Consider the following 22,450-nt stretch of genomic DNA (forward strand, 5'->3'; position numbering starts at 1 on the left):
ATAGAATCACTATGGATAGTAATTCCTTGCTCCAATAATAAGAATATAGCAGTAGGGATATATTATCGACCACCTGACCAGGACAGTGATAGTGACATTGAAATACTAAGGGAGATTAGAGAGGCTACCAAAATAAAAAACTCTATAATAATGGGGGATTTCAATTATCCCCGTATTGACTGGGTACATGTCACCTCAGGAAGAGATGCAGAAATAAAATTTCTCAATAGCTTAAATGACTGCTTCTTAGAGCAGCTGGTACAAGAACCCATAAGGGGAGAGGCAGTTCTCGATTTAGTCCTGAGTGGAACGCAGGATCAGGTCCAGGAGGTAACTATTACAGGACCACTTGGGAACAGTGACCATAATATAATAACATTTAACATTCCTGTGATGAGAAGAACACCTCAGCAGTCAAGCACTCTGGCATTTAATTTCAAAAAGGGAAATTACACAAAAATGAGGTGGTTAGTTAAACAGAAATTAAAAGGCACAGTGACAAGAGCCAAATCCCTGCAAGCTGCAAGGACACTTTTTAAAGACACCATAATAGAGGACCAACTTAAATGTATACCCCAAATTAAAAAACACAGTAAGAGACCTAAGAAAGAATCACCGTGGCTTAACCACCATGTAAAACAAACAGTGAGGGACAAAAAGGCATCTTTCAAGAAGTAGAAGACCAATCCCAGTGAGATAAATAGAAAGGAACATAAACACTGTCAAATTAAGTGTAAAAATGTAATAAGAAAAGCAAAAAAAGATTTTGAGGAACAGCTAGCCAAAAACTCAAAAAATAATAGCAAAATGTTTTTAAAGTACATTAGAAGTAGGAAGCCTGCTAAAAAACCAGTGGGTCCCCTAGACAATCGAGATACAAAAGGAGCAATCAAGGACAATAAAGCCCTTGCGGAGAAGCTAAATGATTTCTTTGCATCAGTCTTCATAGGTAAGGATTTTGGGGAGATTCCCAAACCTGCACCATCCTTTGTGGGAGATGAATCTGAGGAACTGTCCTGGATTGAAGTGTCATTAGAAGAGGTTTTGGAACAAATAGAAAAACTTAACGTGAACAAATCACCGGGACCGGATGGCATTCACCCAAGGGTTCTAAAAGAACTCAAATGGGAAATTGCAGAACTATTAACTGTGGTTTGTAATCTATCCCTTAAATCGGCTTCCTTACCTACTGACTGGAAGATAGCTAACGTGATACCAATATTTAAAAAGGGCTCTAGAGGTGATCCTGGCAATTACAGACTGGTAAGTCTAACGTCGGTACCGGGCAAATTAGTCGAAACAATAGTTAAGAATAAAATTTTTAGGCACGTAGAAGAACATAATTTGTTGGGCAAAAGTCAACATGGTTTCTGTAAAGGGAAATCATTTCTTACTAATATATTAGAGTTCTTTAAAGGGGTTAACAAACATGTGGACAAGGGGGATCCAGTAGATATCGTATACTTAGATTTTCAGAAAGCCTGTGACAAAGTCCCTCACCAAAGGCTCTTCTGTAAATTACATTGTCATGGGATAAGAGGGAAGGTTCTTTCATGGATTGAGAAATGGTTAAAAGACAGGAAACAAAGGGTAGGAATAAATGTTAAATTTTCAGAATGGAGAGGGGTAACTAGTGGTGTCCCCCAAGGGTCAGTCCTAGGACCAATCCTATTCAACTTATTCATAAATGATCTAGAGAAAGGGACAAGCAGTGAGGTAATAAAGTTTGCAGATGATACTAAACTGTTTAAGATAGTCAAGACAGAAGCAGACTGTGAAGAACTTCAAAAAGATCTCACAAAACTGAGTGATTGGGCAATTAAATGGCAAATTAAGTTTAATGTGGAAATAACCCCAACTATACATATAATATGATGGGGGCTAATTTGGCTACGACAAATCAGGAAAGAGATCTTGGAGTTATCGTGGATAGTTCTCTGAAAACGTCCACACAGAGTGCTGCGACAGTCAAAAAGGCAAATAGAATGTTAGAAATTATTAAGAAAGGCATAGAAAATAAGACACAGAATATTTCACTGCCCCTGTATAAAACTATGGTACGCCCACATCTTGAGTACTGTGTACAGATGTGGTCTCCTCACCTCAAAAAAGATATTTTGGCCTTGGAAAGGGTTCAGAAAAGGGCAACTAAAATGATCAGGGGTTTGGAACGGGTCCCATATGAGGAGAGGCTAAAGCGACTGGGACTTTTCAGTTTGGAAAAGGGGAACTGAGGGGGGGATATGCTAGAGATATATAAAATCATGAGTGGTGTGGAGAGGGTGAATAAAGAAAAGTTCCTCATTAGTTCCCATTATAGAAGGACTAGAGGACACCAAATGAAATGAATAGACACCAGGTTTAAAACTAATAAGTGAAAGTTCTTCTTCACACAGCACATAGTCAACCTGTGGAGGCTAGGACTATAATAGAGTTTAAAGAGAAGTTAGTTAAATTGATGGTGGTTGGGTCCATGGAGTGCTATTAGCCAGGAGGTAGGAACAGTGTCACTGGCCTCTGTTTGTGGAAGGCTGGAGATGGATGACACGAGACAAATCACTTGGTCATTGTCTTTGGTCCAACCCCTCTGGGGTACCTGGTGCTGGCTACTGTCGGCAGACAGGCTACTGGGCTAGATGGACCTTTGGTCTGACCCAGTACGGCCATTCTTATGATCTTATGTTCTAAGCTCAGGGCTCAGAGTCGGGGGTCTCACTGGACCAACTTGATTTTCACGCAAACCTGCTCCTGGGTTCGCATATGGCCTTTGAATAAAGAAAAGTTCTTCATTAGTTCCCATAATATAAGGACTAGAGGACACCAAATGAAATTAATGGGCAGCAGGTTTAAAACTAATGAGCGAAAGTTCTTCTTCACACAGTGCATAGTAAACCTGTGGAACTCCTTGCCAGAAGAGGCTGTGAAGGCTAGAACTATGACAGAGTTTAAAGAGAAGCTAAATACATTCATGGAGGTTAGGTCCATAAAAGGCTATTAGCCAGGGGGTAGGAATGGTGTCCTTGGCCTCTGTTTGTCAGAGGCTGGAGATGGATGGCACAAGACAATTTGCTTGATCACTGTCTTCGGTCCACCCCCTCCAGGGCACCTGGCGCTGGCCACTGTTGGCAGACAGTGGGCTAGATGGACTGGGCTAGATGGACCTTTGGTCTGGCCCAGTACGGCCATTCTTATGTTCTTATGTGTGTTGCATGAGTCATAGGGTATGTCTAGACTACCCCGCTAGTTCGAACTAGGAGGGTAATGTAGGCATACCGCACTTGCAAATGAAGCCCGGGATTTGAATTTCCCGAGCTTCATTTGCATAAGCGGGGAGCCGCCATTTTTAAAACCCCGCTGGTTCGAACCCCGTGCAGCGCGGCTACACGGGGCACGAACTAGGTAGTTCGAACTAGGCTTCCTAGTTCGAACTACCGTTACTCCTCATTCCACGAGGAGTAACGGTAGTTCGAACTAGGAAGCCTAGTTCGAACTACCTAGTTCGTGCCCCGTGTAGCCGCGCTGCACGGGGTTCGAACCAGCGGGGTTTTAAAAATGGCGGCTCCCCGCTTATGCAAATGAAGCCCGGGAAATTCAAATCCCGGGCTTCATTTGCAAGTGCGGTATGTATACATTACCCCGCTAGTTCGAACTAGGAGGGTAGTGTAGACATACCCCTAGTTCCTACATTGAACTGACCCTGATTGCATGTAAAATTAATTTCACAGTCTAATCTGGGGGTGATGAAACAATCTATGTAGCCACAGCTCCAGTGGCCACTTCCACTCCACTTTCCCTGTTGTAGAATATATATATATATATATATAGAGAGAGAGAGAGAGAGAGAGAGAGAGACACCCTGGACAGCCAGGCTGCATGTCACATGAAGAATATGCAACCCTGTGCAGATTCACAGCTTCCTATTCTTATCCTCACCCCAAGTACAGCAGAATTCCAGACAGGCTTGGGGTGGTGGGGACAAGATTCACACCAATAGGAGAATTCATATTTTGATTTTTTAAAATCTAATTTTAATATAATAGAGTCTGATCAATATTACCAAGAAAAAGCTGCCATAATGACATTGTTATTAGCTCACAAAATAGAGACCTCACAAGTAGCCCAAAACATTGCAGACTGCAAAGCCTAATTGTGATGCCTCTTATAATTATTCTTCCCTTTTATACACATGAATTTCATTTTGACACGGCCTGATCTGATCAATACAATACCTTTGTGATCAGCCACATGTTAGCCAGAGGCCAGAGTGTTGATGGGATTCTTAGATCCTGATAGTCCTTTCTTCTGGGAAGTGCTTTCTCCATGGCAACAGAGATATGAAAAACTATCTGTGGATCAGCCTAAACATATTTAAAAATACAAGAGTATTACTTTAATTGGTATTTTAAATCAACTCCACTAGCAAAGTTCAGCAAACTGTACAAAATGCCTGCTGATATACAATATAACCTTAGTATTCTACAGTAGATACAGTATTTTGTAGTGTACAAGTTCTAAGTAAGATAATTTGACCAAAAGATATAAGTATTTATGCAGAAATATTTCTGAATTATTCTAATCCTAATAAATAAATTGGATTACAACATATTATGGTTTCATCATTTTAACAGCTGAGCACATGCTGGCCACGAGTCCCCAAAAAGACACAGAACACAGTTGCATTCCCCTAAATACAGAGCTTCATCCTAGTCTCCCCCTTACTCTGAGAGGGAACTATCCTAAATTCAGTGTGACATACTTCTTCCAGCACCACTATAGTGACAGACAGAAAATGGCTCTGTAGTATGGATTATGTGACCTGAATGTTAAAACCTCACATTATGACTCTGAAGTTACATATTCCTACTCTGATAGTGAGAATTACTCCTGACAATCAACAAATACTTTGTGAAGTATTTGATGATAACCTGAAAGAGGCTCTCACTTTGTTAAAGGGATTTTATCCTATGAAGGCACAAAGACTTATATATACAAGTCCCATTAGTTACAGATATAGACCATTCTGCCACAAAATTTAAATATCCTATGACTGCTCCTCAGTACTCTTGAGATGCACTGGCTAACACAAACACTAGTTAATGTTTTCACTAAAAATTATCAGTGAATACTTGAGGTATAAATCTATATATGAGAAAAATCCAGGGCCAGACCCTTGGTCCCATTCAGTCTTTTTTTTTATCCATCCTGAAAAGGCATGTAACTTAAAGGTCATAATATAATCAATTCCCTAGCACCTTCAAAAACTAAAGCGACAAGGAGTCCTGTAGCACCTAGGTTACATCTAGACTACATGACTCCGTCGATGGAGCCAAGTAAAATAGTTTACTCGGCGTAGTCAATGAAACGGGGATTTAAATAATCCCTGCTTCATTAAAATAAAAGTGGCTGCCATGTTGTGCTGACAATCAGCTGATCTGGCACAGCATGGCAGTCTAGACGTGGCACAGTCGACAAGGGAAGCCTTTGTTGACCGCTCCGGTAAACCTCATTTTACGAGGCATACTGGAACTGTCGACAAAGTCTTCTCTTGTCGACCGCGCCGCGTCTAGACTGACGCGTTGTGCCAGATCAGCTGATCGTCGGCACAGCACGGCAGCCATTTTTATTTTAATGAGGTGGGGATTATTTAAATCCCCACTTCATTGACTATGCCAAGTAAACTATTTTACATGGCTCCATCGACGGAGCTATGTAGTCTAGACATACCCTTATAGACTAACAGATGTATTGGGGCATAAGTTTTCATGGGCAAAGACCCACTTCGTCAGATGCATGCTTCTTTTAGTTTATAAGGTGCCACAGGACTCCTTGTTGCTTTTGCAGATTCAGACTAACACAGCTACCCCTCTGATTAAAAAACTAAGTGACTCTGACCAGCTGCAAATGAGGTAGACAAAATTGATCCCATTGGCACACACAAACAGAAAGCTCAGTCCAGATCGCCACAATATTATCTGCAAAATAATTTGAAAAAGCTTCACAATGTGAGACTCTGTCAAGCCAAATAATCTCTAGTCTAGTAGGGGATGAATCTCTCTAGCTGACATTCTGTTGTCCAGCAACATACATGGTCCAGCATGACATTCAGTTAGCGAGATGTCCACTTATGGGTCCCATAAAGTTGTTTACAGCAAACAATCTTGGCTCAGTGTTCTGTGCTGTTATTTAGCTCTAATTTACCCCAAATGTCTTCTCATAGACTCATAGACTCATAGACTTTAAGGTCAGAAGGGACCATTATGATCATCTAGTCTGACCCCCCTGCACAGTGCAGGCCACAGAATTTTGCCCACCCCTCTTAGAATAATCCTCTCACCTATGTCTCAGATATTGAAGCCTTCAAATACTTTGAAGGCCCCAACATGCAGAGAGTCCTTCAGCTGTGATCTGTGCCCAATGCTACAGAGGAAGGCGAAAAACCTCCAGGGCCTCTGCCAATCTACCCTGGAGGAAAATTCCTTCCTGACCCCAAATATGGCAATCAGCTAAACCCTGAGCATGTGGGCAAGACTCACCAGCCAGACACCCAGAAAGTTCCCTATAATGAATGGTCAATTAGTTACCAAGATCATGTTATTTCATCCAACCATCCCCTTATCATAGAATCATAGAACTGGAAGAGACCTCAGAAGGTCGTCAAGTCCAGCCCTCCGCTCTAGGCAGGACCAATCCCATCTAAATCAACCCGGCCAGGGCTTTGTCAAGCCGAGACTTAAACACCTCTAGGGATGGAGACTCCACTACTTCCCTAGGTAACCCATTCCAATGCTTCACTACCCTCCTAGTAAAATAGTTTTTCCTAATATCCAATCTGGACCTCTCCCACCACAACTTGAGACCATTGCTCCTTGTTCTGCCATCTATTACTACTGAGAACAGCCTCTCTCCATCCTCTTTGGAACCTCCCTTCAGGAAGTTGAAGGCTGCTATCAAGTCCCCCCTCACTCTTCGCTTCTGCAGACTAAACAGACCCAAGTCCCTCAGCCTCTCCTCGTAGGTCATATGCTCCAGACCCCTAATCATTTTGGTTGCCCTCCGCTGGACCCTCTCCAATGCGTCCGCATCCTTTTTGTAGTGGGGGGCCCAGAACTGGACACAGTACTCCAGATGTGGCCTCACCAAAGCTGAATAAAGGGGAATAATGACATCTCTGGATCTGCTGGCAATGCTCCTCTTAATGCATCCTAATATGCCATTAGCCTTCTTGGCTACAAGGGCACACTGTTGACTCATATCTAGCTTCTCATCCACTGTAACCCCCAGGTCCTTTTCTGCAGAACTACTACTTAACTGGTTGGTCCCCAGCCTGTAACTATGCTTGGGATTCTTCCGTCCCAAGTGCAGGACTCTACACTTGTCTTTGTTGAATCTCATGAGATTTCTAGTGGCCCAATCCTCCAATTTGTCTAAGTCACTCTGGACCCTATCTCTGCCCTTAAGCGTATCTACCTCTCCCCCTAGCTTAGTGTCATCTGCAAACTTGCTGAGGGTGCAATCTATCCCCTCATCCAGGTCATTAATAAAGATATTGAACAAAACCGGTCCTAGAACCGAACCTTGGGGCACTCCACTAGAAACCGACCGCCATCCTGACATCGAGCCATTGATCACTACCCGCTGGGCCCGGCCTTCTAGCCATCTTTCTATCCATCTTACCGTCCATTTATCCAATCCGCATTCCCTTAACTTGCTGGCAAGAATATTGTGGGAGACCGTATCAAAAGCCTTGCTAAAGTCAAGGTATATAACATCCACTGACTTTCCCATGTCCACTGAGCCAGTTACCTCATCATAGAAGCTAATCAGATTGGTCAAGCACGACTTGCCCTTTGTGAATCCATGCTGACTATTCCTGATCACTTTCCTCTCATTCAAGTGTCTCAAAATGGATTCCTTTAGGATCCCTTCCATGATTTTTCCAGGAACCGAGGTAAGACTGACCGGCCTATAGTTCCCTGGATCGTCCTTCTTCCCTTTTTTGAAGATGGGCACTACATTTGCCTTTTTCCAATCATCCGGGATTTCGCCCGATCTCCACGACTTTTCAAAGATAATGGCCAAAGGCTCCTCAATGACATTTGCCAACTCCTTCAGTACCCTTGGGTGCATTAAGTCTGGACCCATGGATTTGTGTACGTTTAGTTTTTCTAAATAGTTCCTAACCTGTTCTTTACCCACCAAGGGCTGTCCATCTTCTTCCCATCTTGCGTCGCTTAGCACAGAAGTCCAGGAGCTGACATTGTCCGTGAATACAGAGGCAAAGAAAGCATTGAGTACTTGAGCTTTCCCCACATCCTCTGTCACTAGGTTACCTCCTTCATCCATTAGGGACTGCACACCCTCTCTGATCACCTTCTTCTTGTTGACATGCCTGTAGAAACCTTTCTTGTTATCCTTTACATCCTTAGCCAGTCGCAACTCCATTTGCGCTTTCGCCTTCCTGATAACCCCCCGGCATTCTCGAACTATACATTTAAACTCCTCCCTAGTCATTTGTCCAAGTTTCCACTTCTTCTATGAGCCTTAAAAGCAATCCCTAGTCTTTCAGTACTTTAGAAACTAAAAAAAATGTAGATGGTATCATGAGCTTTCATGGACACAACCCACTTCTTCAGATCCTTTCATCTCATTGTTTTTTAAGTTCTTCCAGTTAACAGTCTAACATGGCAAGCCCCCTGAAACTTTTCTATGATTCTAGTAAGCAGTGGAAGGGCTGGTAATGCTGCTAGTAGGGATGTAAATCATTAACTGGTTAACCAGTGAGACGCACCCTTAATAGTGAGGATTACCCAGCCATCTGTTTGGTTAGGGTATGTCTACACTACAGCGCTAATTCGAACTAACTTAGTTAATTCGAACTAAGCTAATTCGAACTAACGGATCCAGACTAAAAAACTAGTTCGAATTAGCATTTTGCTAATTCGAACTAGCATGTCCACATTAAGTGGACCCTGAACCGGGCTTAAGGATGGCCGGAAGCAGTGCCGGCAGGGCATCAGATAAGGACTTACAGCGTGGAGCTGTTGCCTCAGGCTAGCCAAGGGCTGTACTTAAAGGGACCTGACCCCCACCCGGGACAGACAGTTCTCAGGGGTGCCCCGCTTGCAAAGCAGTCCTGGCTTGGAGTGCCCTGAGTGCCCATACTGGGCACATCACAGCACTCGGCCATCAGACCGGCTGCACTTGCCGCAGGCTGCCATCTGTGGAGAGGGGGCAATTGGGGGGCTGCAGGAGAGCTTCCACCCCCAGAGGCCCACAGAGCCAGCCCAGTCCTCCCCATCGGGGGCTTGTACCCCATTCCTCCCTCACCTCCTTCCACTTACCCTTCCCTAGCCCCCCTTCCTGATGTACAAAATAAAGAAAATGTGTGGTCAAAAATAGAATCTCTCTTTATTGAACAAAACTCGGGGAGACTGGGAAAAGGAGGTGGGAGAGGGGAAGAGAAAGGGTGGGAGAGGGGAGGGCAACTACAATGATCAGAGGTTTGGAAAAGGTCCCATATGAAGAGAGGCTAAAGAGACTGGGACTTTTCAGTTTAGAAAAGAGGAGACTGAGGGGGGATAGGATAGAGGTCTCTAAAAGCATGAGTGGGGTGGAGAGGGTGCATCAAGAAAAGTTCTTCATTAGTTCCCATAATAGAAGGACTAGAGGACACCAAACGAAAGGAATAGGTAGCAGGCTTCAAACTAGTAACAGAAAGTTGTTCTTCACAAAGCAAAGAGTCAACCTGTGAAACTCCTTGCTGCAGGAGGCTGTGAAGGCTACAACTAGAACAGAGTTTAAAGAGAAGTGAGATAAAGTCATGGAGGTTGGGTCCATGAAGTGCTATTAGCCAGGGGGTAGGAGTGGTGTCCCTGCCCAAAGTTTGTGGAAGGCTGGAGAGGGATGGCACGAGACAAATGGCTTGGTCACTGTCTTCGGTCCATCCCCTCCAGGGTCCCTAGGGTTGGCCGCTGTCAGCAGACAGGCTACTGGGCTAGATGGACCTTTGGTCTGACCCAGTATGGCCATTGTAAGCTCAGGGCTCAGGGTCGGGGGTCTCAGTGGACCAGCTTGATTTTCATGCACACCTGCTCCTGGGTGGCCAGGCTGGCAGCTCTCCTGCCCTAGACGGCCACTTTCCTGTGCCTAGTGCGGAGGTCGTGGATGAGGTCCACGATGTCCGCACTAGATCAGGCGGGTGCCCGCCTCTTGCGGTCCCGGGCAAGCTCCTGGGAGCCGCCAGCCTGGTCCCGGGAAGAGGGGTAGGGCTGGGGGGCATTGGGTGGCTGGCTCGTGCCGTGCCAGGTGCAGGGTCTGCTAGCTGGGTCCTGGCAGGCTTGCACCTGGCACGGGCACCGTAGCCAGCCCGTGCCCCTTTAAGCGGTCCGGGGCCGGGAGGGGAGCAATAGAGTTTCCCTGGTGTTGGCCAGAGTGGCCACCAGGGAAAGCTGGGGAGGGCTAGTAAGTTCGAACTAGGCTGGGGAGGGCTAGTAAGTTCGAACTAGGCTTAGTCCTCGTACAATGAGGTTTACCTAGTTTGAACTAAGCGCTCCGCTAGTTTGAATTAAGTTAGATCTAGAGGAGCGCTAGTGTAGTGCCTATCAAAGTTAATTCGAACTAACATTCGTTAGTTCGAATTAACTTTGTAGTGTAGACATACCCTTACACACTGGCTTCCCGGGAGCCAGGCTTACAGGGGTTACTGGCTCCATTCCCAGGGAGACTTTGCTGTGGACTCTGCAGTGTAAAGATTATATATAATTACAGAGCCCATGGCACATGTAACTATGTAACCACTAGGATTTTTAATGGTTACACAGCTACGTTTTTAAACAACTGCTCACATCCCTAGCTGCTAGACAATATTGGCCTCCCATGGTTCTCTGGTTTGGCACCAGTCAGGTTCTGAGGATGTTGGACTAGAGGCTCAAGCTGCAGGTTTTTTCTGACTCAAAACACAGAAACACAGAAACCCTCTGGACATATTATATGCATTATAAATATTCAATAATTCAATAATGACTAATACTACAGTAACATCCTGAAACTCCAGTTGGGATCAGACCCTGTTATGCTATTGTGGCATGGCCAATGTCGGTATGGTGGGTCCCACACTCTTTTTGGTGGGGTCTAGGACATCAATCTTTGCCCCTGCTCTTGGGGCCCCAAAGACTCCACTAGTGGCCTAGGAATGTGGTAGGGAAGGGGTCTGAGTCCCAGGTCCTCTCAAAATTCTGCAGATGTCTTACCCTCTCCCCACTTGGGTTGGGTTACTCCCAGTCTTTGATGTTGGGGGAGGGAGTCTCCTCCTCTCTCCAATTCTCTGGTCTGTGAAATCTCAGCAACACATCTCCAATTTACAGTTCTCTTTCCTTCCTCGCTTCTTCCTGTCTGCTGGAAGCAGGGGCAGGAGCAGTTCTTGGGGTCCTGAAAGAGCCTTATTTAGATGCAGGTGCTTCAATTAGCTTGTAGAAGCCTTCCTAGTTTACAGGGAACCATATCTTAATTTGCCTAAGACTTATATATCTTCCCTTTAGCACTCTTCCACTGCTTTCTGGCCCTGCTTCATCGTACTGTACAAACACAAGGTCCCCACTCTGAATTCCTCCCACTTCAGCAGTTGTAGGTCACTATGAGTGTGTCTATACTGCATCCTGAGCTCAAAATAAGCTATGCAATTTGAGCTATGCAAATTGCGTAGCTTATTTTGAGTTAATTTCAAAATAAAGCACTATTCTAAAATGTCCTTTAATTCTGGTGGAATGAGGTTTACGCCAGAATAGCATGTCCGTTATTTAGAAAACTATTTCAAAATAAGGGGAGCACTGTCAAGATGCGGAAAATGCTATTTCGGGAAATCAGAAGTATCCCGAAATAGAGTCGCTGTCTAGATGCCCTTAGTGATTTCCAAGGATGAAGGCAAGAAAGCAGGTGATTAGGAGTCACTGTATAAATAGTTAAGAATAACAGATCAATGGATCAGCAGAGACAATCTGTCAGCAGGACACTTTTCTTCCTAAGAGCTTTTGAATCCTTACAGGTTTTGTTAGGGCATACTTACATGATCAAGTTTTCTTGACAAAAACTGCCTTTTGTTGACAAAACAGTGATTGCATACACACTGCAATGTGTCCTTTGTTGGAAATGTCCACTTTTGGCAACCACCGCCCCCCTCAAAAAAAGACTTTTCTTTTCCCCATCCTTTATTGTCAACAAAGGGTCACAGTCTAGACACTGCTGTTTGTTCTGTGAACAGAACTGGCTTCCTCCAGTATTCCACAATGCCTGTCCTAATCACTGTGCTCAGTGTTTTATGATTGCTGCTGCCCTTCAGGCATGCATCCCTCCCCTTTCAAAGCTCCAAGAAGTATCTCACAACTGAATGTGCTGCTTTGTTTGGGGAACAAAGAGGAAATCATTGGAGTGGTCTTGTTCTATCCTATACTAGGAACACAGTGGCAGACAGTTTGATGCTGCAGTTGGAGGGGTACATGCTGCTTTGACATTCCTCAGTAGGGAGAGCTCAGAGAGCTACTCACAATGCTGCTTCCAGCAGCTGAGGAGGCTGTGGGAGAAATTAGTGATAATACCAAGATGCACAGCATCAGTTCTGCCTTCCCATAACACTGCATTGTGGGATACATAACCACAGTGCATTGCACACACTGTTGATTATGGTGTCCACAGCGTGGACAAGGATCTGTTGACAGAGGGAGCATGTGTCAACACCCTCTGGCAATTTGTGTTTGTTTCAACTCTGGGGTGTCAACATCAGCTTTGTAAACAAAACTTGGTAGTGTAGTCATACCCATAATCTTTGATGAAAAAAACATCAAAATATGCCCTTTATCCTGATAGAAAAGGATCATGATAGCATTAAAACATAGTTTTAATGTGATCAACAACTGAGGACCAGATCATTGGAGAGCTTGTAATCTCCTGAATGTGTATATTCTATTTGTGTGCATGTATCATTCCTGAATTTGAAGTTAGAAATTTATAGTATAGGCTTACCAGTTAAGATTAACCAGCTGGGGCTGGAGTAGCTCCCCATAGCAGGCTCCAGGCCTATGGGGGGCCAGCCACAGCCAGGGGCTGCTTTGGTATCCAAAGCAGCCTCTGGTAAACATCCTGCAGGCAGTGGCTGCTCCAGCGAAAGTAGGAATAAGAAATCCTCCAGAAAAGGCTTTCTTTTCCGGAGAATAATGTCTAGACTGGCACTTTTCTCCGGCTTTTCCCCAAGCCGGAAAAAAGCGGCAGCCATGTTAATGCAAATGCTGCGGGGGATATTTAAATCCCCTGCGGATTTGCCTATTCCAAAGTCTACATTAGCATCCCTTTTCCGGAAAGGGGTGCCAATGTAGATGTAGCCTATGAGTTTTCTCTGTGTAAAACTTGTACGCAGAGTAAGACAGATTTATTTGGGGGTTTAGTTTCACTAGGGCTGTGAACGAGGTGCTATCAATTCCCTGTAACTTAGTCCTCCCAGAGCAGAGCTGTTCTTAGTGTTTGTGTCTGTGTTAGGGTCTGTGTTACTCTGTCTGTGTAATCCTGTGGGGCTATTTTACCCCCACTCTGTGCCTTTTCTGGGGGAGACCAGAGGTCCTGGCTCAGCAGGATGGGATGGCAAGGTGCATCAGAGGGCAGGTAGGCAGGCTTAGTGGTATGATCACCTGATCAAGTGACAGTCTCAAGGGGATTTCTGTGACCCAATCCATCACACTCTCCCTGAATGTTTATAAGGATATGTATACACTCAGAGTTTTGTTGGAAACACAGCCATTTTTCCAACAAAACGAGGAATGTCCACACTGCATTTGTGTTTTTTCACAAGAAAATCAAAAGAACAGAAGGGTGTTTCTGGCATTAGTAATCCTCATTCTACGAGGAAGAAGACTTTTTGCAAAAGAGCTCTTTCACAAAAAGGTGTGTGGGGACGGGGAAGAGGGAGTTCTTTTGGAAGAAAAGGAAAGAGGAAAAAGCATAGTTGCGCCGGTGGCCACTCTGTCAGAGTAATCACAGCTGAAATGCAAGAGAGCATCCATTCAGTCTGGACGCTCGCTTTCAAAAAAGCAGATCGCTTCTTTGATGCACTTTTGCAGTGGGGACACTCTCTTTCGGAAGTAGTATTTTTGGAAGATCTCTTCTGAAAAAAAGCTTCTTCCAAAAGAAGCCAGTAGTCTAGACATAGCCTAAGAAAGCATGATGATGATAAGAAAAGGTAATAAGATCTTCTGTTATTAAGTGGGCCAACAGTAATTCCAAAGAGATTAATGTCGTTATTGCAGATGACATTGGTCCTGTGTACTTGGTGAGGTTATTACAGTGTCACTGGAAATAAACTACTTCTTTGAATAAATGTACAGAGTCTGCAACAATACCATTTTAAACTGGAGAAATTACACTATCTGTCCCGAGTTTGTACCCTTCATCAGATACTGTTGATGGGGCTTTTAACTTGCAAGTGAACAGAAAAGCCTAATCATGAAGGAGATTTAGAATCAAAACTAAATTCCCAAAAAGAAGGTGATCCCCCCCAAAAGAACCACCCTGAAATAAGATAAAAACAGAAATGTGAGATAAGTGTATTTTTTACTTACTTCTAATCTAATCCCTTCTGAAAGCAAAGGGAGTGAAGCATATACTGGGAGTGGCAAAGTAGCAGAAGTGAAACATAAACACAATTGGCACAGAGATGTTTGATTTCATATTACCCATTAGCCAGCAGCAGGCAGATCTTACATGGGAATCCCCACAGTTATGGTACAATGACAACAGACAGTCTACTAATCCTCCTGCAAAGGCTGAAGGTTTAAAACAGCACTCTTATTCAACCTCACTATTATAAACTGCTATCAGATATCAGAGGTTTCACTACAACTGCGTAGAAGATTGTTTGGGTTGGTATTAGACACAAGTATCATTATGCTGTGTTCCTCTTTATATAACACCTGCTGTAAGTCCCTGTGTTCTTGTTATCACTACCACAGGTTTTAATCTTATAACATTTGGTTTAGTAGTGCAGCAGTGAGGAAGAACTGGCCCTTTGTATTCATCACAGGCTGGGACCCAGGAATAACACCGTGATATTTATCAAGAGATAATGAAGCTGGACAGTATCCAAGTGACACTAGATAAAGAAACAACAGCATGTTCCTCTCACCAGCTTCTGAGTACCTTAAAAACCTGTAGAGCCTGGGGCAATGGCACCCCATAGAAACAACAATGGCCATTAACTTTCTTATTTGAGATTTCCCCTTCTTCATTATAGTTGATAGTTTTGCTTCAGACTAGCAGCCCATCACAGTGAATTAGACAGAGTCATTTCAGTGAGACAGCGTGCTTAAAAAGCATTAGAAATTGCACTGAAAAATTGCTATGCTATGCTACCACACAATATCTTGCTTCTGTGACACATGCTATTAAACAGCTTTCTTTAAGCCCACAGATAGAAGCAAGTAAAACATTCATTACATCTTCTAATAAAATTATTACTTTAAAATTATTCCATTCAGAAAGAAGGCAAAGGGATAAAGCATATGGTGTGACCATAAACAACAATATTGGAAATTGTACAATCAAAGCCAAATTATCATAGAGACACCATCTGAAATATCCATTAACTAATATTAGCTGAGACTTAGTCTGTAAAAAGGGACTTGTTACTTTACTGTTATTATTTACAGGTCGTTATCAATAAGGGGCATGTGTATCCCTGGGGTACTCAGAGGTCTTCCAGGTGTTACATGAACTCATTTAAATATTTGCCTAGTTTAATAAGAGGCTACATAAAAACCATTAGCAAAATCAGTACAAACTACAATTTCAAGCAAACAATGTCTTATTTATACTGTTCTACATTCTATACATCAAAATGTAAGTATAGTATTTATATTTCAATTGATTTATTTTATAACTATATGGTAAATATGAGAAAATAACCAATTTTTCAATATTAGTGTGCTGTGTCACTTGTATTTTCATATCTGAGTTTGTAAGCAAGTAGTCTTTTAAGTGAGGTGAAAGTGGGGTATGCAAGACATATGAGATTCTTGAAAGGGACACAGTAATCTGGAAAGGTTGAGAGCCACTGATTTACACAGAACTGTAAATATGCATTTAAATGAGCTGACTCTAGTGAATGATGCATTTTTATACTGAGGAGGAATACTCGAAGTGAGAGATTAACTGATTGAAAGCAACGTAAGGAGGTGTGAATTACACACCTCTTTAAGAGCTTGGGACTCGCGGAGGAGTCACCCAGGCCTGGTCTATACGAAAGGAAAACGCCAACTGAAGATACACAACTCCAGCCAGGTTAATTACGTAGCTGGATTTGAAGTATCATAAATGGAATTTTGGCGCCGTCCACACAGTGGGAGGTCAATGGGCGCACACCCTCCCATCGACTTCCCTTACTCCTTGCAGGAGCAGGACTTCCGGTGACGATGGGAGTGCCTTTTAATTTGAATCAGTGTGTCTTCACTAGACCTGCTAATTCAAACCCTGGAAGATCGACTGCGGCTGCTTCAATCTTCTCTGTAGCGTAGACATGACCCCAGAGAAGGACAGGTAAGAACATTAGTTATTATCAACTCTGTCTTCTGCCTGAAGTAATGGTAACAGATTTAACTATGGATAGTACAATACAGAAGTACTACTGGTAGAGGCCCCCCCAATGGATCACTACCTTGTCGTGGTTGGGGGACTTGTGTGTCTCAATGACCTCTAGAGTTATGTCGATGGGAGCCTAGTGCTCCTAGTAGGATAATCCATGCTAGACAGGTCGAAGGGTAGAGACCAGACTAAGTGTGATTCACTGGTCCTCCAGGTTGGGGGTTCAGGCTCAGGGCTCACAACCCTGACCTAGGAAAATAATTATGTTACAGAAACAGCAATAAATAATTCTCCTACAACTTTGTGCGATGGCCTTCCTAAGTCCCCTCTGGGGACCTGTATGACTGACTGTAATGAAAGCCATGAGGAAGCTACTGCCGCAATGATGGACACCAAGACAAAGACCAGAATTGGATTCTGGAATATACAAACCATGTACGATATTGGCAAGCTAGTACAAATAGTTGCTGAAATGGGACGATACAATCTACACATCCTTGGTGTTAGTGAGAGAATGAATTACAACCAGGACACACTGGAGAAAATGGCCAAAGACAGACAAAAATGGAGAACCTTCGTTGCTGCCCTATATACCAGCGGGTGTAATAGGCACTTCACTTCTCTCACTAACACCAAGGATGTGCTGAATCATTGCATTGTTTTACCATTCTGACCACACCTTCTGTTGAGCAATCACCATTTATTTTTCATTTTATGGAGACAGCTAGCCCTCCAGAAGCCTTTTGGTAGGGGAACATTGTTGCTATTTATCATTAATTTATTCTTGCGTCTCCTCTGGCAACATTCCTAATATTAGCAGGAAAGCTCTATGCCACTGAAGGTTATCCCTTGCAATGGAGTGATTTTCCTCTACCCCATTATTTCAGCTCTCTAATCAGAGTCCAAACTGACTGTTAAACTTAAAAGAAATATGAGTTTATTCTTTTCTTTTGTTAAAATGTTGCGCAAGAATGACTAATGACCAAGAGGAAGAGACTGATAAACATGAGGTTCTCCTCTCACTCATATCAGTATAATTCAAGAGCAATTCCAATGACATCAGTAGAATTACACTAATATATACACTAATACACTAACTGGTGCAAATGAGAGGCAAAACAAGGCCAATGGTATCAGTGCTTTCTGCAACTACTAGGGAAAAGATGCAAGAGAAAAAGTTCTCTTAATGTATCTTCTGCTTCATATAATTCATTCCCAGGCATTGCAATAGAGAATATCCAAGAAGAATCCCATTATAGAATGTCATCTATCATAATCATCCATCTTCTATTTTAAGTCAAAATTTAATTTGTGGCACTCATTTCTATTACCGACAGAGAGACAGCCATCTCTCTCTGAGATCCCTCGAATCAAGTAAGATTTTCCCTTGGACACCTATAACTGATGAGTGTGTAGATGAGAAATTAAGCCAATTCTAGCAAGGAACACTCTCTGGCAGTGGCTGCATATGAGATCTCCAGCGGCGCTGACACCAGCGGCACCAATATGGGCCTGGGCACACTCCTTACATTGGGCTCTCTGATCTTTTTCATGGAGACATCGTCTGACCTCTAAGTGTTGGGCACTATTCTTAATGGTGATCCTCCAGGTTACCTGATCCTTCACCTCCCTCTCCCAGGTATGAACGTCAATGCCATACTTTACCAAGGTGTTCTTAAGAACATCCCTGTAGCTCTTCCTCTGCCCACCATGAGACCTCGTCCCAGTCCTCCACTGAGTGTAGAAAATCTGTTTAGGCAAGTGTGTGTCAGGCATCCTGACCATATGACCAGACCATTGTAGCTGCCTCCGGGTGACTATTGCTTCAATGCTGCACGAGTCAGACTTGGCAAGGACATTAACATTGTGCCAACTGTCTTGCCACATGATGCCCAATGTTCTCCTCAGGTACCTTTGATGAAATTTCTCCAGATCTTTAATATGTCGTCTACAGGGAATCCAGGCTTCAGCTCCATACAGCAATGCTGGGCTGACTACGGCATTGTAGAGGTCTGTGTCTTGATGTCATGGTTATTGAAGACTCACCTCTGTAAATGTCCATAAGCTACACTGGCACTGGGGATCTGATGGCAGATTTCATCGTGAATGTCAGCATTGTTGGACAAATCGCATCTGAGATAAAGGAAGTTGTTGACATTCTCCAGAATTTGGTTGTCCGCTGTGATAGCTGGTTCGAATAACAGTAATATGGGTGTTGGCTGAAAGAGAACCTTAGTCTTTCGTGCATTGAGAGTCAATCCCAACCTGCAGTAGGCCATGGCAAAAACCTTGATGATTGCTTGGAATTCTAACAAGTGGTGTGGAAGTGCAAAGAAGCTGGGTGGGTATATAAGTACTCATGTCCCTTTGCAGGAATGAAGTATTTTTGCTCTTCTCCTCCCTTGGAGATGGCAGAGAGGGGGTAAGTCAAAGGGCCTTTGTGATTTTAGTGATCCCATTATGCAGGGGAAAGGCCAACCTGGCTAGGGCCACTGAACCAAGTACACCAAAGAGGGTATTTGTGGATTCTTCCAGCTCTTCAGCCTGGATGTTTAAATTGGAGGCCAGTAGCTTCAAAAAGTCTTAGGCTATGTCTACACAACAGGGTTTTTGTACAAAAACAGCCATTTTTGCGCAAAATCTCATGGAGTGTCCACACCTCAAGCGCGTTTTTGCACAAGAAAATTTACAGTAGAACAGCAGAACAGAGGGTTTTTGCAGTAGAGGTATATCTCTTTTTCCAAGGAATAACTCCTTTTTGCGCAAGAGTTTTTGTGCAAAAAGGTGTTTGTGGGTGCTAAACAAGGGTTTCTTGCACAAAAAGAGCCTATCAGAAAAAGCACAGGTGCTTTTAATGGCAATCAGAACTTTCTTGCGCAAGAGTGTCCATGCAGTGTGGACTTTCTCTTGCACAAAAGCGCATCACTTTTAGTGTGGATGTGCTTTTGTGCAAGAAGTTTTTGCGGAAGATCTATTCCGCTACAAGCTTCTTTCACAAGATGCCTGTAGTGTAGATATAGCCTGAGTGTGCTCTGACCTTACCCTGCAGAACATCAGGAGGAGGCATCTGGGGATGAGGAGGGGGATGCTTGCCTCAATGGTCCTTCGTCTGGTACAATAGGCTGTTCTGATAACTCCTTCTTGATTGGTGGGGTGGTGGGTTCTGCGGCCTCAAGTGCTGAGGGCAGCCAGCAGGAGAGAGCAGGGCTTAGATATGTAACTGGTGGTTCTGACATTGCCCAGTGACCATGATGGGGGTGAATGGGAACTGCCTTCTGCATGGTACCAACTGATCCTGCTCAAGACTTACCTTGCAGACTAAAGGAAGCATCTGGAATGGTGATCTGGCAACCAATGTCACTCCGTTGACCTGCACCATTGGCAAGTGAGTGGGGGCTGATGCCAAGCAGCAGATAACTGGTACTGGGATCCGCAAAAGGCTCTCCAAGAGCCTCTATGCTCTTCTTACGTGCATCTTGGGGAGTGTGGTGCTGGCAAACTGTGCAGTGATGCTGGTGGATGCGTGACCTGTCCTTCAAGTGGCAAAATGGATATGAGGAGTCCAACTCGTGGATATACCAAAAGTGCTAGGGGGTGCGCGCCTCCAAAGGTCTATGCCTGGCTACCGGTGACCTACATCTCAGGTCTCCAAGACCCATCATGCCAACTATGGACCATGCTGAGGTGTAAGTCTCCTGCCTGTCAGTATGGAGGGGTGAACTCTGGAGTGATGTCCCTCTAGAGTGTGAGTGCTGTCTACCAGGGGACTGAGACTAGCCAAGCAAAGATTCTCCCCTATGACAGGTCCTGCTTTCACTAGCAGAGTCCTGCTACTACATTGAGATAATGTCTGGGGCCACTTAAAAGGCCTCTGGGTTGGACAGCACATAAAGACAGGCACCATTACCCAGAACAGGGAGTGGGGAGTGAGGCTGATGACTCTTCTCCATCTGAGGTGAGTCCTTGGTCAATGGGGCTGCTCAATCTGCATCCAGACTGTCTCCCTGCTTGGCTTTGTCTTTACGTAGGCCAAGAGACATGTCTCTGCCCACTTTTTGGGGCCTCTTGGCTGGAGTCAAAGATAAGGACTAATGCTGATTTCTGGACAGTGCTGGTGGTGTGCTGTGCACTGTAGCACTGGTGCTTGGTGCCAAGTCCAAGAGCTGTTCTTTTGAGGCAAAGGCTGATTCCATGAGGAGAGTTTTTAAATGAATAATTCTCTCCTTCTTGGTTAGTGGCCAGAAGGATTTACACATTCAGCACTTGTCACTAATATGGGCCTCTCCCAAGCACCACAAACACTCATGTGGGTCATTGATTGGCAGAGGCTTTCGTCAACAAACATATGCCTTAAAGCCAGGGAACCAGGGCTTGCCCCATCCCAATACAACATCCCTAAGGGATTTACTAACACTGCTAACTACTAATGATTAACAACTAGATGGGACCTATTTACAAGAAAACAGTAGGCTCAACAGACTTGCCAGGCCCTTGAGCAAGGTGGGCAGAGCCCTGGCACTGTGCTCCCAGAAGGGGCAGGACTGGGGTCAGCCAGCCTTCTGCTCTGCCTGGAGCAGTCTGTGCCACAGATCCTACCACTCAGGCAGCCCTCAGAGCAGCATAGCACTCCAGTAGTGATTTGAAGGCCCCGGGTCATCAGTCACTGTCACACCTGCAATAGTAGCATTGGCAGCCGAGAGCCCGTGGCCCTTTGAATCGTGGGGCTCTGGGGTCATTGGGCTTGCAACAACTATTAACAATAAGAAAGGTGACAGCAAGGGCTATAGCACTGCATTGCCAAGCACAGTTACTGGTAGCAAGAAGGAACTAAGGACATTAGTCATGCATCTGATGAAGTGGGTCTTTGCCCACAAAAGCTTACGCTCCAATAAATCTGTTAGTCTATAAGGTGCCACAGGACTTCTAACTGTTTATGCAGATTCAGACTAACATGGCTACCCCTCTGATACTAAGGGGTAGAGGTTCAGCAGTGCCCTATATAATGCAGCGTATGCATGCTACTCCAGGAGGTACTGGGCCAATTTCTTATGGATATTGCTAAGAGAAACTCTTCTGGCACCAGTGCATGTGGCATGCACTAACACTGAAAAGACATGAGCAAGCACTCAAAAAAGAAAGCTTAGTTTCTGAATGGAAAGTTGCTTAGATAGTGGGAATGTTGTCAAATCGGTGGTGGTAATGTCTTACTTGCCAGTGAAACAACATGTAACAGTACAGTGTGATTTTTTTTCTAATACCCTGTTTTAATATTAACAACCTTCATGTGACATTTTTTAGAAGACTTGAATCTGACAAAATAATTGAATTAAAAGTACTGAACAATTAAAGCAGGACTCAAGTGGCACTTAGGTCATGGGTTGGATTTCTGCACAGGGTGAATTTTATTCATCATGGATTGACCAAATAGAATACATGATTTCCTTTAACATTAGTGGGAGAGGAGGGCTGAAAGCCCTATACATCACTTTGAACAGCTGTGAGCCCAGGGGAGGGGAGAAAGGATTTAGGTGCTGCTCCTGCCCCCAGCACAATCCCATTAGCCAGTTTCTGGCCAATAACAGCTGCCTGTTGTCAACAGGCAGCTTGCAAAGCACCTCTCCTCAGGCTTGTAGCTATTCAAAACCCACATGGACCATGCAGATAGTGCAGGGACGGGATAGGAAAGGAGTCTACTTGAGAAGGCTTTTTGCTGGGAGTCAAGCAGGTAAGTCTCCCAACCAGAGCCTGCCTCTGGCACCCCAACCCTTTGCGCCTCTACCCCACATAACCCAAACCCTCTGTCCCACCTCCTGCACCCATATCTCCTCCCAGA

At 44.2% G+C, this 22,450-nt stretch overlaps 1 protein-coding gene across 4 annotated transcripts in view; it reads right to left on the minus strand.

Moving 5' to 3' along the window:
• The window catches only part of DCDC1 (doublecortin domain containing 1), a 605,588-nt gene that overhangs the window by 242,547 nt on the left and 340,591 nt on the right, over positions 1-22,450 (minus strand). For all 4 annotated transcript variants that reach the window (XM_025187660.3, XM_075927786.2, XM_075927784.2 and 1 more), the window contains one exon: positions 4,230-4,358. In XM_025187660.3, the coding sequence (XP_025043445.1) occupies positions 4,230-4,358 (129 nt within the window). The remainder of the gene's footprint in view (positions 1-4,229; positions 4,359-22,450) is intronic.

This window comes from Pelodiscus sinensis, chromosome 5 (assembly GCF_052426305.1).
Source record: "Pelodiscus sinensis isolate ZL-2025 chromosome 5, ASM5242630v1, whole genome shotgun sequence".
NCBI classification, from domain to species: Eukaryota; Metazoa; Chordata; order Testudines; family Trionychidae; genus Pelodiscus; species Pelodiscus sinensis.